Source organism: Falco peregrinus, chromosome 4 (assembly GCF_023634155.1).
Source record: "Falco peregrinus isolate bFalPer1 chromosome 4, bFalPer1.pri, whole genome shotgun sequence".
Classification (NCBI taxonomy): domain Eukaryota; kingdom Metazoa; phylum Chordata; class Aves; order Falconiformes; family Falconidae; genus Falco; species Falco peregrinus.
The window spans coordinates 120,339,289-120,355,149 of NC_073724.1; the positions used below are offsets into that span (position 1 = coordinate 120,339,289).

The window sequence follows — 15,861 nt, forward strand, 5'->3', positions numbered from 1 at the left end:
GCTAAGGCAAGGCAGAGTCCAGTATTTGGGAGAGCCAAGGCACAAGGCTCTCACCCACTGAGTCCCATGCACTTATCATAAACTCATAGAATGGGTTGGGTTGGAAGGGACCTTCAAGACCACCCAGTCCCACCCCCTGCCCCGGGCAGGGCCCCCTCCCCCCAGCCCAGGCTGCTCCCAGCCCCGTCCAGCCTGGCCTTGAGCCCTGCCAGGGATGGGGCACCCACAGCTGCTCTGGGCAGCCTGGGTCAGCGCCTCGCCGCCCTCACAGCAAATAATTTCTTCCTAATATCTAATCTAATTCTACCCCCTTTCGATTTAAAGACATTCCTCCTTGTCTTATCACTACATGCCCTTCTCCAAAGGTCCTCATCCATGATAAAGCATAGTGGACTACTGCACAGTGGATTGTGCAGTCTTTTCTCTGCAAAGGGGCTCACATCTGGTAGGTGAAACAGAGAATTGCCTGCACAGAGGGGAAGGGATAAAGCTCTTGAGCTCAGGATAACCAGGGGCCCCTTCTCAGGATGCCACACCCTGGCCATCCCCTTCTGCTCCACCACTTCTGGGGACCCCCACCCCAGCCAGCCCCAGCCAATGACCCCATAGCACAGGACAGGGAGGAGCTGCTGGCAGGGGATAAAAACCTCCATGGGGTCTGCAGCTCAGCTACAGGGTCTGTGTCCTCCCGCCGCTCTGAGCAAAGCCGCCTGCCACCATGGTGCACTGGTCAGCTGAAGAGAAGCAGCTCATCGCCAGCCTCTGGGGCAAGGTCAATGTGGAGGAATGCGGTGCCGAGGCCCTGGCCAGGTAGGTCCATCTCCCAGGCATCTGCTCAGCTGCACCCTGGATAGACAAACTGTGGCAATTGCATTTGGGAGCATTAACATTGTGTCTGTGTCCCTCTGTCTCTCACCCAGGCTGCTGATTGTCTACCCCTGGACCCAGAGGTTCTTTGCTTCCTTTGGGAACCTCTCCAGCCCCACCGCCATCCTCGGCAACCCCAAGGTCCGTGCCCATGGCAAGAAAGTGCTCACCTCCTTTGGGGAAGCTGTGAAGAACCTGGACAACATTAAGTCGACCTACGCCAAGCTGTCTGAGCTGCACTGTGAGAAGCTGCACGTGGACCCTGAGAACTTCAGGGTGAGACATGTTTGCAGTCCCAGCCCCTTCCCTACCTCGGGTGGGAGAAGTCAGATTTTGCTTTGAAACGGTTGGTATTTCCTCCAACAACTCTGTCCAAGGGTGCTTTATGGAAACAGAGTCCCTCTGTAGTACCCAAGCATGGTGATAGCTTGTGCAGGACTCTTTGCAAGGTTGTGGGTGGCTTTCACAGTGAAAAGTCCCATTTTAAGTACCATCACAGTGATGGGGAGATTGTTACCTGAAGGAGATCTGGTCGGGGACAAAAGAAACAAACCCCAGGGAAGGTGCAGCACGGGCTGGAGGAGTTGGAAGCAGAGGGAAGCAAAGAAGAGCATTTAAGGAAATCATAGGTCCTATAGCAAGATGAGTGGCTAGCGTGCCGGAAAAGCACAGAGAATGGGCTGCCTGTCTGGATGGGACACTCCCTGCTCCTCCAACAGTTTTAAATAGAAAGGGATAATTTTCTCCATTTACATATAAAGGAGAAAAAGAATTAAAAAAAAAAATAAAAACAACCCAAAAAAAACCCAGAACAGCATTTTGCAGGGTGGGTCTCAGGCCAAATTGCTTTAGCATCCCCAAAATGGTGGGGAATAGTTTCAAGGCTCTTTCTTTCCTTTTTTTTTTTTAAGACTGAAGCAAATACTGTTTTTCGAAATCCCAGAGATTTCTAAGGAACGACTGAGGATTTTGTTGTAGCAGTCTCAGGGAATGGGGAGTGAGCCAGTCGCCATAAGCAGCCCTGGAGCCTGAGGGTCACTTATAGGAGGCAGAGGAGCTGAGGAGAAAGACGAGGTGTGTGCAGCATGTGAGTCCTTTCAGTAGGGAAGTCCAGCCTCAGGGAGAAGTCAGGAGAAGGGAAATGCAGCCTGTGGGTTACAGGGTGGTGTTGGTGGGGGATGGGAAGGAGAGGGACCAAGGGAAGTCTGCAGCAGGAAAACCAGGGAGACAGGGAGTTTGCATGAAGGAAGAAGCTGTTTAGAGCTAAAGACATGGCAGGACAGGGTAGGGCTGGTGGAGTTGTGAAAAGCAGGAGCACAGAGCCTTCTCTGAGAGGTTGTGGGTGCAACAGCTCAGCCCCAGTTCAGGGATGCCAGTTCCCTGCTCTGGGGTCTGCAGTGGCACAATGCTTCAAGCAGCACTGAACCTGTCTGTTTTCCTCTTTCTCCTCCAGCTCCTTGGAGACATCCTAATCATTGTCCTGGCTTCCCACTTTGGCAGGGATTTCACCCCTGCTTGCCAGTTTGCCTGGCAAAAGCTGGTCGGTGTCGTGGCTCACGCTCTGGCCCGCAAGTACCACTGAGCATCCCAGGACCAGCCGTGCAAGGAAGAATCCCTGCTCCACCACAAGCACCTCTGAGCCCGAGGAGATGCCCTGTGGGTATTGACAGGCTGTAACCACCAAATAAAGGCTTTCCAGCACTGTGTCTGCAGAGTCTCTGTGCTAGGAAAGTAGGGGGGCCAGGGGAGTTTGTGCTGTTCCACACAATGCCATCCATGTTTGGGTACATTTCTTGTTTCTAAGGGCTGTTGCAAACAGTTTCCTTAACTCTGCAGTGCTGTCTCATGTGTGCTCCCTGCTAGTGCGTGCTTGGGTGCCTGTGAAGATGAAACCCATGCAAAGGGCCCTGACACTTGGGGCTGTTTCAGGGAGGGCCATAGCAATAATGCGAGATTGTGAAGAATCCACATCTGGTCTCCCAGCTCTACATTAATGTGAAATAAGGTGAAGCCAGCACCATCTGGAGCACAGAGTTGCCAGCCAAGCTGCTGCTGCACTTTGGGGGCTGGTGCCTGCCTTGCCCTGCTCTGCTCTAGGGCTGGGGATGGACCATCTCCTTTTAGACCAGCTGATGCAGGAGAAAACCTTTCAACTCTGACTCTTGGGAGGTTCAGGAGATGTCCACTTCTTCTAGCTGTATCAGCTGGTCTAACAGGAGATATGCTTCTCCAGGGGGCATTTTTCATGCTGATGCACATAGCAGATCCTCATCCCCAGGCACCCACAGTCCCAAAGACCCCCTCTGTCCAGACCAAGGGGATTCAGTTCCCAGCATCACCCAGCGAAAAAATCCCACCACACTAGCTGGTATTGGGGCTTTGCTGTGCCTGGCCCTCCTTATCCCATCCGAGGGGCCTTCATGGTGCACGGAGCCAGGCTGTGTGTCAGGCTTCGTCATTCCTTCATTGGAACAAAGGTGACAAATTCAATTATTTTTTAGCTATTTTATTATACCAAACAGAAAAAAAAAAAAAAACACCATAAAAATAGCCAGGACTGTGTCTATCTTACTCTTAAATCTTTTCTTAAACCAGGACTGGAGACACCTTGCACAAGGGGGCTGACAACCAGTGCTGTTTACAGCATCTGGCACAGCAGAGACCTGGCTGTGATAGAAGTTTCTGAAGTTACCAGGGAGGACACAGTTGTTTTGGACCATAATCTTTCAAAATCTGCCCTCATCTCACCTGGATTCTGCAGGCTTCTCCTATGTGCCAAATCTGTAGGGATATGGAGAAGAGCTGAGCTCCTGGAAACGCTGTGCAGCCAACAGCAGAGCAACCCATGTGCTGACCCTGTTTCAAGCAGGGCATCAGACCAGAGATCCCTGGAGTGCCCTTACCGTTCTGTGGTTCAGTCTGAGTTTGCAAGGCATTTGCTTGCTTTGCTCACCTATGGCTTAGTTTGAAGGGGTCCATAAAGAAACAAGTTGTAGGTGCCTTTGTAAGTTAGAGACTCACAGAATCACAGAAGGGTTTGGGCTGGAAGGGACCTTCAAGACCACCCAGTCCCACCCGCGGCCAGGGGCAGGGCCCCCTCCCCCCAGCCCAGGCTGCTCCCAGCCCCGTCCAGCCTGGCCTTGAGCCCTGCCAGGGATGGGGCACCCACAGCTGCTCTGGGCAGCCTGGGCCAGCGCCTCGCCGCCCTCACGGGGAAGGGTTTCTTCCTCATGTCCAACCTAAATCTCCCCTCTCTCAGCTTCAAGCCATTCCCCCCTGTCCCACCACTCCCTGCCCTTGCCCGAAGCCCCTCCCCAGCTTTCCTGTCGGCCCTCCAGGCACTGGGAGCTGCTCTAAGGTCTCCCCGCAGCCTTCTCCTCCCCAGGCTGCACAGCCCCAGCTCTCCCAGCCTGTCCCCACAGCAGAGGGGCTCCAGCCCTCTGACCAGCTCCGTGGCCTCCTCTGGGCCCGCTCCAACAGGTCCGGGTCCTTCTGATGTTGGGGGCCCCCGAGCTGGACACAGGGCTGGGCAGGTGGGTGTCTCATCAGAGCAGGGTCAAGGCTGGACAATCACCTCCCTCAGCCTGCTGGTCAGTCTGCTCTGTTTGGATGCTGCAAACGAGAGGATTGAAGAGAGGTGGGAGGAGCATGTAGATGTTGCCCATCACAGCGTGTAAGACAGGTGTGCCTCTTTCCCAAATCTGTGCAGGATGGGCTAGCCATATTCTGGGATGAAGAAGACTGAGACCACACAATCTTCAGTCCTTTGCCCTTGGAGGCAATGCTGAGAGGTGTCACAAGGACCATGATGGAGGACAACAAAATGAAGAGGAGAACTGAACCCTTGGTGAAGAAAATTAGGTTTGGGGCATAGATGCTACTGAATGCCATCTCTCTGGAAGGCAGCCAGGTCACCGTGAGATGGAGGCAAATGGGATGGGACAAGGCACTCCTTGGTCACCAGGCAGTCAGAAGAGATAAGGAGACAGGGTATGATCAGGTCTATAGTCCTCTGTGGTTGTGTCAGCCCTGTTTTGGCTCCCCTAATGCCTGTTGGCATGGTCACACACCTCCATGGGGGGCAGAGAGCCATCAGCTTATGAAGGGGCATGGAAAAAAGCACTGCTGACTCCAGGAGGGTGAAGGAGCACATAAGAAAGAGCTGGGGCACATTTATCTCATAATAGACATTGTTTGCAGTGGTTACAGGTTTTAATAAAAAGAGGTAGTTGACTAGATGTGCTAGGATACTTAATGGAGTGTGCACAATGAAAAATGTGGTGGTGCATTTTGTGATTATGAGAGAAACATTCCTGTCTTCTCTACAGTAAAATCCTCTTGTTAAATGCTGTGGCACATTGCTTGCAAATGGAAACTTAAAAACTCCAGCTTAGAAAATATAATGAATTAATCAACCCCCTGAGCCTTTTAAGGAATTCTTATTTGCAGTTTAATGTCAGCCTAAGGAGCAGGCTGACCAGGGGACTCTCAGGTAGAATTATTTTAATCTGTCTTGATCTCCACACTTACCAAAATAACAAGAGCAGAAAAAAAACCCCCAGTTCACTTCTTAGCACAAGCCAAAAACACTTTCACTGACTGTGCTGCCCCTGGTGGGGTTATATATAGTGTAAGGCACGATTTTATGCCTCTAGAGGGAATATGCTGTCAGGAGTGTCAGCATAATAGAGCATTTCAGAAGACAGGTCTTGGAACTGGTGGGACTGGAATACAATCGTAACAAAATTCAGCCACCCATGTGATATGTTTGTTGTTTTTTCCCACACTATTTGAAATGAGGATGAATGGTAATGTACTTGTTCTGATTTTGAAAAAGATGTTTTAAAGCTTTTGAGAAGTAAATAAAAAGTGGTATTAGCTTTTTCTGGTTTCCCTCTTTGTTTTAGTTGCCCTGTCCGTAAGATGGGGAAAATAAAATGTATCCATCTGTAAGAGGGTTTATTGGGATTCCACTGCTGATGTTTGAGAATGCAATGTGTACATGACAGTGCTTTTGCATGGCCAAAATATAGGCTCACCCTACACCCATGCTGGTACATGCTGCACCTGTGAGCACTGCATATCCCTCTCCCCATCCCTTCCCCAACTCTCTCTCCCCAAACATTTGCCATGGTAGAACTTTTTCAAGCATACAGAGGAAGAAGAGTGAGGCACAGCTTTTGCACTGAAAGGCTTGCCAGGGATGGGTGTGTTTTACTTCATGGTTCTATGTTAAAAGGGAAGACAAATCTTGGGGAAACTTTTTTTTTTTTTTTTTTTTGTGTGTCATTGCTGCTCTGACCACCAGTTCCTAAACATTTATGATCCTTGTTTTTGCTCGTGTAGTATTTACCCTTGTGCTGCTGCCAGGGTGGTAGCAGTTAAGGTACAAATGGGAGTACCATTGCCTTCCTGGACTGTGTAGTTGTTTTGCATTTCATGGCCTCAGCCCCTGCAGCAGGTCCCAGGTGACTGCCATTGCTGCTGAGATTTCACACAGGCATTACAAAACCAGACAGCTTCCTCTGCATGTGAAATGGGCAGAAGCAAGGTTCCCTTTCACTCCGCATCTTCTGTGTAAGGACTTCAGCTGAACAGAGGTAAGGACATCTGAAGGCTCAATGCACTTCCCTGCCAGCCTTGCTTCATCACTGATGTTTTAATTTTGGGTGGGACATTTTCAGTTCAGAATTTGTGCTAAAAGGGAGCTTTGGTTCACAGCCAGCTTGCTTATCTGTCACTGTGCATTCCTGCAGCTCTTTCACACACTCCATCCATGCATCCATCCACCCACCCATGCACCCATCATTCTTCCTTTGTTGTGGTTTAACCCCAACAATGTTCAGCGAACAGCCCCCCCGCCCCCCCCCCCCCCCCCCCCCCCCGAGGTTTATGGCTGAGCGCAATGTCATCTGGTACGGAATATGCTGTTGGTCAGCTGCAGTCCTGGCTGCGTGCCTTCTCAAGTCCCTGTGCACCCCCAGCACAAGTGGGGCAGCTGGGAATAGACCAATTAAATTTCTCATGGCACAGTCCTGCCTTTAGCCACAAACCCTCCACTTAAGCAATGCCACATTCCCTGTTTACATAGACAGATGGAGCGCAAATTCCTTAGATGAGCATTTTATAACAGCATGTTTGTTGGTGGGTTGTTTTTTTTTTTACTTCCAACCCCAAAAAGTACTGTCCCTGTGTTCAGAGCTTCAGCCCTTTAAACATTGCTTTTCTTTTATGATTTGTGTTCCACATAGCACTGTATTTCCCTGAGGTCTCTGTGGGCTGTTGACTGGAAGCCCTTGGCTACAGTTCTGTAGAAGAAATGAGAGCTGGCTTTGTGTACACATTGCTTAATTTTACCCATAACTGTTACTGTAAGAACAACATTTCTGCTAAGAATTACAGTTGCTTGTGTATATTACTAACACAGACATCAATTGGAATACCTGTCACTTCAAAGAGCTTGGTGTGCTATCGTTAAGAACTGCACTAACAGCAACAACAATTAGAACAGTAAATAATCTCTGGAGTGGAGGGAAACAACAATGTCCTAAATTTGCCAATGCCTTACCAAATGTAGACTGGCAGGAGTGAGCGTGTCCCCTCAGGGTTCAGAGTGGGTGACAGATAAATTCTGGTAACTGCTGCTGCTTCTGTAGCTCCCAGGGACCCTTGTCAAGGAACACAGTGCCACGATGCTGGGTGCTGCACAGACGCAAACCAAGGGGAAAGCTGCGGGCTTTTCCCCTTTGCCTCCTGCTGAAGGGAAGGTTAAGCGATAGCAAAGGGTGCAGGTGGAGGACAGAAGGACAAGCAGGACCGTATCTGCCAAGAGCCAAGCCACGGTCCCAGCTCAGCAGGCAGACAGGGGATGGTGGTTTGCAGAGCTCCAGGCAGGGCATCCTGCACAGGGTGGAAGGTAGAAGGCTGAACATCCAGCAAGCAAGCTGAGGGAGCTGGCTGGGCAAGATGGTACGCGCAGGTAAGGACAGAGAACAGGCTGGAGGCACAGCCTGGGAGCGGAAACAGGCATCTGGCATCTGCTGCAACAGCCCATGGGCAAGGGGAGGGCTGCCCAGAGAAGCAAGGATGGTCAGAGGGACCATTGTCCTCCTGCTTTGTCCTGCATGGAAGTGCATGGGGTGAGGCTGTGTGCATCAGGGACTGAGAGCAGAGGTGGGGAAGGGGCTGGGGACTGAGGGGAGAGGCTGCAAAAACAAAGCTGAAGAGGGACCCACATGGATGCAGAGACCAGGACCTGAGTGCCAGGGAAGGACAGCAATGTTGCGTACAGCAACTGAGAGGAGAGGCCATAGCAATGTCCTGGGATGGAGGTAGCCCCTGTGTGATAAATGATGTTACTATTGACATTACAGGGGAGGAGCCTGGGGAGAAAATAAAGCAAGAAACAGGACAGAACTGGCACATCAAAGTGCTCATCTCTGCTCTGGCACATCTTCAAGGAGGAGAAAAGAAATGAGATCTTCATGTGAACCGTTCATTTTCATTGCCTTGTGAAATCTAACCTGGCATCAACTTTGAAACACTAATAAAAAGAGGGGCTTTAACCCAGGCAGAGCATCAAGGTGGGGCAAGTATGTCCCCAGGGAACAGCAGCCATGCCCTGACTTTCCTGCTGACTGGCATTCCTGGGATGGCTCACTTCCAGCACTGGGTTTTCTTCCCTTGCTGCCTGATGTATCTCATCGCAATGCTGGGAAATGGCACCATCCTGCTGGTCGTGAGAGCCAATCGAAGGCTCCACCGGCCCATGTACTACTTCCTTTCGATGCTGGCCACCACAGACCTGGGCCTGACTCTGTCCACCCTACCCACGGTGCTGCGTGTCTTTTGGTTTGGCACTGGAGAGATCAGCTTCCCGCTCTGCCTCACCCAGATGTTCTGTATTCATGCCTTTTCCTTCATGGAATCCTCGGTGCTTCTGGTCATGGCCTTTGATCGCTATATGGCCATCTGCTGCCCGCTGAGATACTCCTCCATCCTCACCAGTGCCAGGATTGCAAAGATTGGGCTGGGGATGGTCTGCCGCTCTCTGATGGCGCTCCCGCCCATCTGCCTGCTCACACGACTGCCGTTCTGCAGGTCCCACGTGCTATCCCACTCCTATTGCTTGCACCAGGATATGATACGGCTGGCGTGCACAGACACCACCCTGAATAGCCTGTATGGCCTAACTCTGGTGCTATTCATCACCCTAGACTCAGTGCTCATCATCTTGTCTTACAGCATGATCATTAAGGCCGTGGTGGGCATCACCTCCAGAGAGGAGCAGACCAAAGCCCTCAACACTTGTGTCTCTCACTTCTGTGCTGTTCTTCTCTTCTATGTCCCCATGGCTGGCCTCTCCTTTATACACCGGTACAGGAAAAACGCTGCACCCTTCAGCCAGATGCTCATGGCCAACATCTACCTTTTTGTCCCGCCTATGTTGAACCCCATCATCTACAGCATGAAAAACAAGCCCATTCGCAAAGGCCTCCTCAGGTTCCTGTGTGCAAGACTGGCCTGGCCTGGCCATGGCCAGCAGCCCAGGAGTCATTGAGAAGTGGGAAGCTTGCCTACATGAAATTCCCACAAGAAATGACAGATGGAACATAAGCAGGAGTTTAAGAAAGGCAAAAATTAATGGGATGAACACCTTGCAAAGGATGCTCTAACTGTCAGAGGAACACTTTTTAAATGCATCAAAAGCAGGAATCTGTCTGGGAAACAGGTGAGCAAGGGTGAGAAGCGTACTCATGGGTGATAAGGCCACAGCAGAGAAGCTCAGGAATTCTTTCCATGGGGTTTCTATACCCGGCACCGTCTTCATAGCAAATGGATTAGAGGATTTTGATCAGTTCAAAGTAAATATGGAGGAAGTGTTCCATCAAAGAAAGATCACTTAGATATCACTAACTCCCAGAACCAGATATCATTCACCCGAGAGTCTGGAAGAAGCTTAGATGAGAAGCTGCAGAGCTGCTGTTCAGGGTGCAGCACTCTATTGCAAATGGTCATGGTGCTGCAGGGCGGAGCATCCCTTCAACTCCGCCTGCAAAAGGGGCTCCATGGGGTTCCTGAGACCTACTGACCAGTAGCCTTGATTTCTCTCACTGGTAGGACAGTAGAGGTTGTGATAAAGAATAAAGTCACTAAGCGTAAGGGTAAACACTTAGGGGTAAAGCTGTGGTGGAGCCAGCCAGGCTACGGCAAGGGGAGATCCTGCCTTGGTGCTCTGCTGGACTTCTGTGAGGGGGGCTCCAGCTGGAAGGATCCCATGGCCATAATACACCTGGATGCCCCAAAGCCTTTGACTAAATGCTTTTAATGAAATTACTTTGTAGGGGGATTGGAGGAAACTCTCTTCAAGGGATGAACAGTGGGTTTAAGTAAGGGTAGGCCATTTTCTGTCCAGAGAAGACTCAGCAGTGTCCTCCCCAAGGGATCTCTGCCAGAACTCCTTTCTTTCTGCATTGTCATCACTGACCTGGATGAGGGAGCGCACAGTGAACGATCACAGCTTGCAGATGATACTAGGTCGGCCAAGGTACTGACAGCAACTGTCTTCTGTAGTTTTGTAACATTGTTAAAAATTTAATTGCAATGACAATAAATTCTTGGCTCCACATAGATGGTGTGCTTCCTTTTGCCCTAACAAGCTTTTGAGGGTACCACAGCCCCAACAGACACAGAACCACCATGACACTTGGTAACACCTGAATGAGTAAGCTATTATTTGGACCACAAGTCCCATGCGAGTGGGTCTAAAATGAAGGAGTTTGAGGAAACTCTTGCTGCATGCTGGTATGTATACATAATCCATCTGTGGATAGTTCTCCTGGGCTGCTATGAGAGACAGGGAAATGCCATGAAGCTTGTTTGTCAAACTCAGTGCTCAACCCTGAAACCCTAGGAAGAGGGCTCAGCCTGAGGCAGGCGGCTTCTGTTGTTTGGATCACATCTGAGAAATCTGATCAGCCTGTAAAGCACTGATGGCCATTCAGTCCATGGTCTGACTTGGAGTACACAGGGCATTTTTTGTTAGTTTTCCGTCATTTCCCTTGGGTATTCATGTGCCTATTTAGGCTTCAGTACATACCAGTGTTCCTTGGTTGTTCTCAGTAATGACAGCTTTCTGTAAGGGAAAAAAAGAAAACGGGATTTTTTTGGGCTCTTCTTAGCCCATCCTGAGATGGTGGGTGCTTCAGGACCATGAGGAAGGCGCTGCCTTCAATGTACAGCCTTGTGCACAGCAAGGCTGCGACCAGCACTGCTATCAATAGTTTTAAGTGCATAGCACTGCTTCGCCTCTCTGCTTTCTCACCCTATGCTGAAGCAATCCTATTCATAAAGATGGAAATTAAAGCAGAGGGAGGCATGGGGAGCAGGCAGGATATTCTGGGGTGAAACCAACCCCAACTATCTGCTTTAGGGGAATCTGTGCCACTCTTCTGCAGGCTCTGTCTTGCTCAGATCTCCTACTGGGGGGTAGGGCATTAAACACACAGTGCGCATGGCAGCACCTCGTTTCAGGGGTCCCCAGTGGGAGCTGGCTCTCCTATTGCTGTAATACAGGATGGTGGAGCTGCAGTGTGGTGGCTGAGCTGGACCTACTCACACCGCCTGGGGATCTGACCTGAACCCTTTTGTGTATAATCCCGCTCCTGTTATGCCCTGATGGTATCATGAGCTGGGTGCTGTTGCAATGATATTGCACAGGCTCCATTTCCATTGTGGGTCCGCATTGAGGCGTTTGGTTGCTGGTCACAGAATCAGTATCACAGAGTGGTTTGGGCCGGAAGAGACCAACCCCCTGACATGGGGGTTCCAACCCCCCTGCCATGGGGGGACACATCTTCCACCAGACTAGGTTGCTCCCAGCCCCGTCCAGCCTGGCCTTGAGCCCTGCTAGGGATGGGGCACCCACAGCTGCCCTGGGCAGCCTGGGCCAGTGCCTCACCACACACACAGCAAAGAATTTCCTGCTAGTATCTAACCTAAGTCTGCCCTCTTTCAGTTTAAAACTGTTACCCCTTGTCCTATCACTACATGCCCTTGTAGAAAGTCCCTGGTCCAGGCAGAGCAGGTGAACCATCCCAGCTGCTGTGAGTCTGCAACACCCTGGAGTGGGCTGGTTACAGTCCTAGGGAAGGGAAATGTCTGGTGACTTTCATCTTAAACACCTCTTGCACATATGTAATCTGTGCTGTAGTGCATGCTGCTGCACTAGAGGCGAGATGGCTGAGCACCTCTAGTTAGCATTATATTTCCCATGCAGATCCATCCCTAGGCAGTGCTGGCCAGGAGGATCAGCTCCCTTGTTCTGACAGGACCCCTGGGTCCAGCTGACCCAGTACCATGGTGAAGGCAGATAACTCTTATCCCGACATGCCCCATTGCTATGTCTTCCTTGTCTGACCAGAAGGGCCATTAGCTTAGGAGGCTGCAGTTGCAACTCCTCAGGCAGTTACAGACCCTGCACTATTGACCAGGAAAGCATACGAGACTATAGATACTGTGACACCCCTTTATACGGCAAAGAAAATGCTGTGGGCTTTGAAACAGGGTAGACTTCACCAACTGCATAAAGGTTAAAGGTTCAGGATCCTCAGCACTCAAATGGATGGCAGGCTGGAGTAGAGAGCATCTGCACTGTTATTCACCAACTGTTCTACCATATGCAAAAGCTCTTGAGTCTTCTGTGTCCTACATCAGGGCCTTCTTGGAGTGAGAAGTTTGTGTATCTCTCTGCAGATCTGTTTAGTTTTGACACTGTAAATAGCAGGGTTTAGCACAGGGTGTACAAGGAGGCAGATACTGGCCATGAAGATACGGATCAGAAGAGAGGGAGATTTCCCAAACCTGTACACCATGGACAAGCCGATCATTGGGATATAACAAATCAAACCAGCACAGATATGAGAGATGCAGGTGTCCAGGGACTCGAGACGCTCTCACTTGGATGCAATACACAACACAGTCTTAATGATCATGATGTAGGACAGGATGATGGACAACAAGTCTAGCCCAAAGGTGACCAAGAGGACAAATAAGCCATACATGCTTATTCACCCTGATATCTTCACAGGGCAGCTGGAGCAAGTTGGGGTGCAAACAGAAGTGAGCCAGCATGTGGGACTGGCAGAACGACAGCTTCTTCAGAAGTATTGGCAAGGGGAGCAAGAGGCTAAGGCTCCTGACGGCAAGCCCCAGCCAGATGACACCTACCCTGGGGTTGGTCAGGATGGATGCATACTGCAAGGGGTTGTAGATGGCCATGGGGCAGTCGAAGGCCATGGCCCACAGCACCCCAGAGTCCAGGATGGAGAAAGTGAATGAAAAACATCTGGGAGATGCAGGCATGAAACCCAATCTTGTGTGCATCAACGAGCAACACACTCAGCACTGTGGGGAGACCAGACAGAGACACATCAAGGTCTGCGAGAGCCAGCATGCACGGGAAGAGGTACATGGGCTCATGGAGGCTGCGCTCTGCCTTGATGACAAGGAGGATTGCACTATTTCCCAGGATCGAAATGACATACATACAGCAGAAGGGGATGGTAAGACACACATTCCCATTTGTCATTCCTGAGATTCCTGTGAGAAGGAAGGTAGAAGGTATAAGGAAGATACTGCTGGTCATTTTCCTAGTGCAGCATCTTCGTCCTATCAAAGACCAAGCAGTAGTTCCCACTCCTACAAAAGAAGTCACAGAAAACATGAGAGAGTAATCTCACCATAAAGCAGAGCGTTCTTTACGTCTCTCTCACAGTGACCATAGGGACCCAGACTTCTGAGTTTGCTGAGACAGCAAGAGGGCATTTTACCTTTGTGATCAGTTCTGGCCACGGAGAACTACAGCTCCTAAAAGTTAGAAAGCTTGTGGAGATGGAGGGACACAGTACCTAGCTGATGGCTGAATTATGGCCACCTCTATGCCAGGACCCAAAGAACGTTTTACTAGATTGGCAGGTGTGATAGTGTATTGACTGTGTGGCACCAGCTGGCAAAAAGACTTAGGAGCTGGCATCCTGGATGAAGGCTGAAAGCAGACTTGTATCTCATACAGAAAGCCCACATCTGGACTCGGGAGTCACAGAGGGACTTCACCCGCCCTAGCTCTGGCGTTTCCTTGTCCTGCAGAAGAACAAGACAAAGGAGCACCATGCAGATACCTACCCCTGTGCTCTGACATTTCCAGGTGACTCCCTCACCCGCATATCTGAGCGTGGCTTCCAGTACTGTATGAATGAGCTTCCTACATCACTTCCGTGCTAGCGTTTCAGAGCATGTCTTCTCTGCCGGTTGTGAGCTTCATCCTCATTTCAGATGTTTTTCTTTCTTTTTTTTTTTTTTGTTACTTTTTTGCACCTCAATTTTCTTTCTTTCTGTGAATGATTATCAGACTTGGTGATCTTTTCCTCCCCTAAAAATAACCCTGGCAGCAAAGACCTGACATAAGTGCCTGTGCACCAAGTGGTTTCTGCATCTGAGAGCTGTGCACAGCTGAGAACCCATGTAGTGCAGCAACATTTTGCAGGATCCAGCCAACAAGCATTCACCAGCATGTTGCCATAAAGCAGTGTTGTGAACATCTGCTAGCCCAAGAGTGAAAGATGTGGGACTCAGATATTCTTGTCTGTGCAAACACAAGTGCTGCTTTGCATTGTAAATGTAATAAACAACAACCAAATGACCCTCTAGCAGGGAGGACAGCTCCAGCAGCTCCCTGTGGTGCACAGGAACCACTTCTGCATGCTGAGAAGAGAAGATTTCAGTCTTACTTGCCCACCTTGCCAAGCTGTAACACAGGCAGGGACTGTTTGTTCTTCCTTACAGGTCACTGTCCCCTCAGCTGGGTGCAGATGCCTGCTGCATAGGGATCAGCATCTCAGGTGGTTGCCTGGGCCCTGTGAGGCACATTGGGGAACAGGCACTGTCAGAAGGCAGTTTGTCTCACCCTGATGTCTAGCTTGGTCAGATAAATGGTGTGTACAGGCCCCCATCAACAAGAAAAGGGTCTGAGCTCCTTTACCTGAGCTGAGGTAACAAGCTCCTCATTACATGCACATCCTCCTTTTAATAATCACCTGAACAGTAATATTGTAGTAATACTGGCATAGTTCTCTGAAATTATCAAACCGGAGACTTGTAACAGGGGAAAAGCAGCCCAGAAATAGCAGATCCCTTTGCCTTAAATATGGAGCAATAGTCAAATATGAGCTGCCTGAGCATCTTGCCTCCAGGCTGCCAGTGAACACGTCTCCATATCCCCACTTCACCAAATCCCCTGGGAGTCCCAGGCTCACTGGATACTGCTGCTTCTGGGGTTTTTTTTGGAGTGAGCCACTGTCTCAAAGGAGATGATGCAAACAGACTATCAGGAATGAACCCCAGTGTCAAGTGGAAGGCTACTGTGGAATGGCTAAGTAGGGCTAGAAACGAGGCGTGAAGTCAAAGGAGGACTGGAATGTGGTTCTGGCTTCTGGCTTCAACAAGGAGACATCCAAGAGGAGGAAACCTTCCTGAGAGACTCTCCGTAGGGATGAGAAGGACAGATGCGAACCTACAGACAGGAGAGAGTGATGGTGGCAAAATGTCCTTTTCCCGTCAGCTGTGGCCTCAGGCACCATTGTCAGGGGTAAAACTCCCGAAAATACTGCGCTGCCCATCAGAACATTCAGGTTTGGCCTTCTTCAGCAATTGCACCATGCATTGCTTTTAGATTTCAAAGCACCAGCCCAAAGTTGTACACACCCACCCCCTGAGAAAGTGTGCTTGTGTCCCTGGTTTGGATACAGACCTCCTTGGCTTTCCCACCACTTTCTCCAGGCAGCTGACATGCAGCATTAGCACTGACTGGAGGGCACTGCTGACACCCTCCCACCCCAGCAACCACCCCATCCATACTGTGCAGTGCTCCAGATGTCACAGCCAGCTTGCTTTATTTACAGAGGAGGGAATCCCGAGTGGGAGCCTAAGCTGTTTGTG

General features: G+C 50.3%; 3 protein-coding genes across 3 annotated transcripts; 2 read left to right on the plus strand and 1 right to left on the minus strand.

The window, feature by feature from the left end:
- Window positions 1-250: 250 nt before the first annotated feature.
- On the plus strand, window positions 251-2,573 carry LOC101916119 (hemoglobin subunit epsilon). Its single transcript, XM_005230437.4, has 3 exons — window positions 251-810; window positions 921-1,143; window positions 2,321-2,573. The coding sequence occupies exons 1-3, from the start codon at window positions 719-721 to the stop codon at window positions 2,447-2,449; spliced, it is 444 nt and encodes a 147-aa protein (XP_005230494.1). The 5' UTR covers window positions 251-718; the 3' UTR covers window positions 2,450-2,573.
- A 2,003-nt stretch (window positions 2,574-4,576) lies between these two features.
- LOC101910503 (olfactory receptor 51I2-like) lies at window positions 4,577-10,959 on the plus strand. Its single transcript, XM_055803139.1, has 2 exons — window positions 4,577-6,467; window positions 8,241-10,959. Exon 2 carries the CDS (start codon window positions 8,462-8,464, stop codon window positions 9,425-9,427), a length of 966 nt encoding a protein of 321 aa, XP_055659114.1. The 5' UTR covers window positions 4,577-6,467; window positions 8,241-8,461; the 3' UTR covers window positions 9,428-10,959.
- A 1,619-nt stretch (window positions 10,960-12,578) lies between these two features.
- Window positions 12,579-13,591, minus strand: LOC101910327 (olfactory receptor 51G2-like). Its single transcript, XM_055803138.1, is given in 3 exon segments — window positions 12,579-12,932; window positions 12,934-13,198; window positions 13,200-13,591. Coding segments are annotated over 3 exon segments (1,011 nt in total).
- Between the last annotated feature and the right edge of the window lie 2,270 nt (window positions 13,592-15,861).

Coding starts and splice junctions, on each gene's coding strand:
- LOC101916119 (XM_005230437.4), top strand. CDS start 719: ATGGTGCACTGGTCAGCTGAAGAGAAGCAGCTCATCGCCAGCCTCTGG. Junction 811..920: donor GGTGCCGAGGCCCTGGCCAG/GTAGGTCCATCT, acceptor TCTCTCACCCAG/GCTGCTGATTGTCTACCCCT. Junction 1,144..2,320: donor TGGACCCTGAGAACTTCAGG/GTGAGACATGTT, acceptor TTTCTCCTCCAG/CTCCTTGGAGACATCCTAAT.
- LOC101910503 (XM_055803139.1), top strand. CDS start 8,462: ATGTCCCCAGGGAACAGCAGCCATGCCCTGACTTTCCTGCTGACTGGC.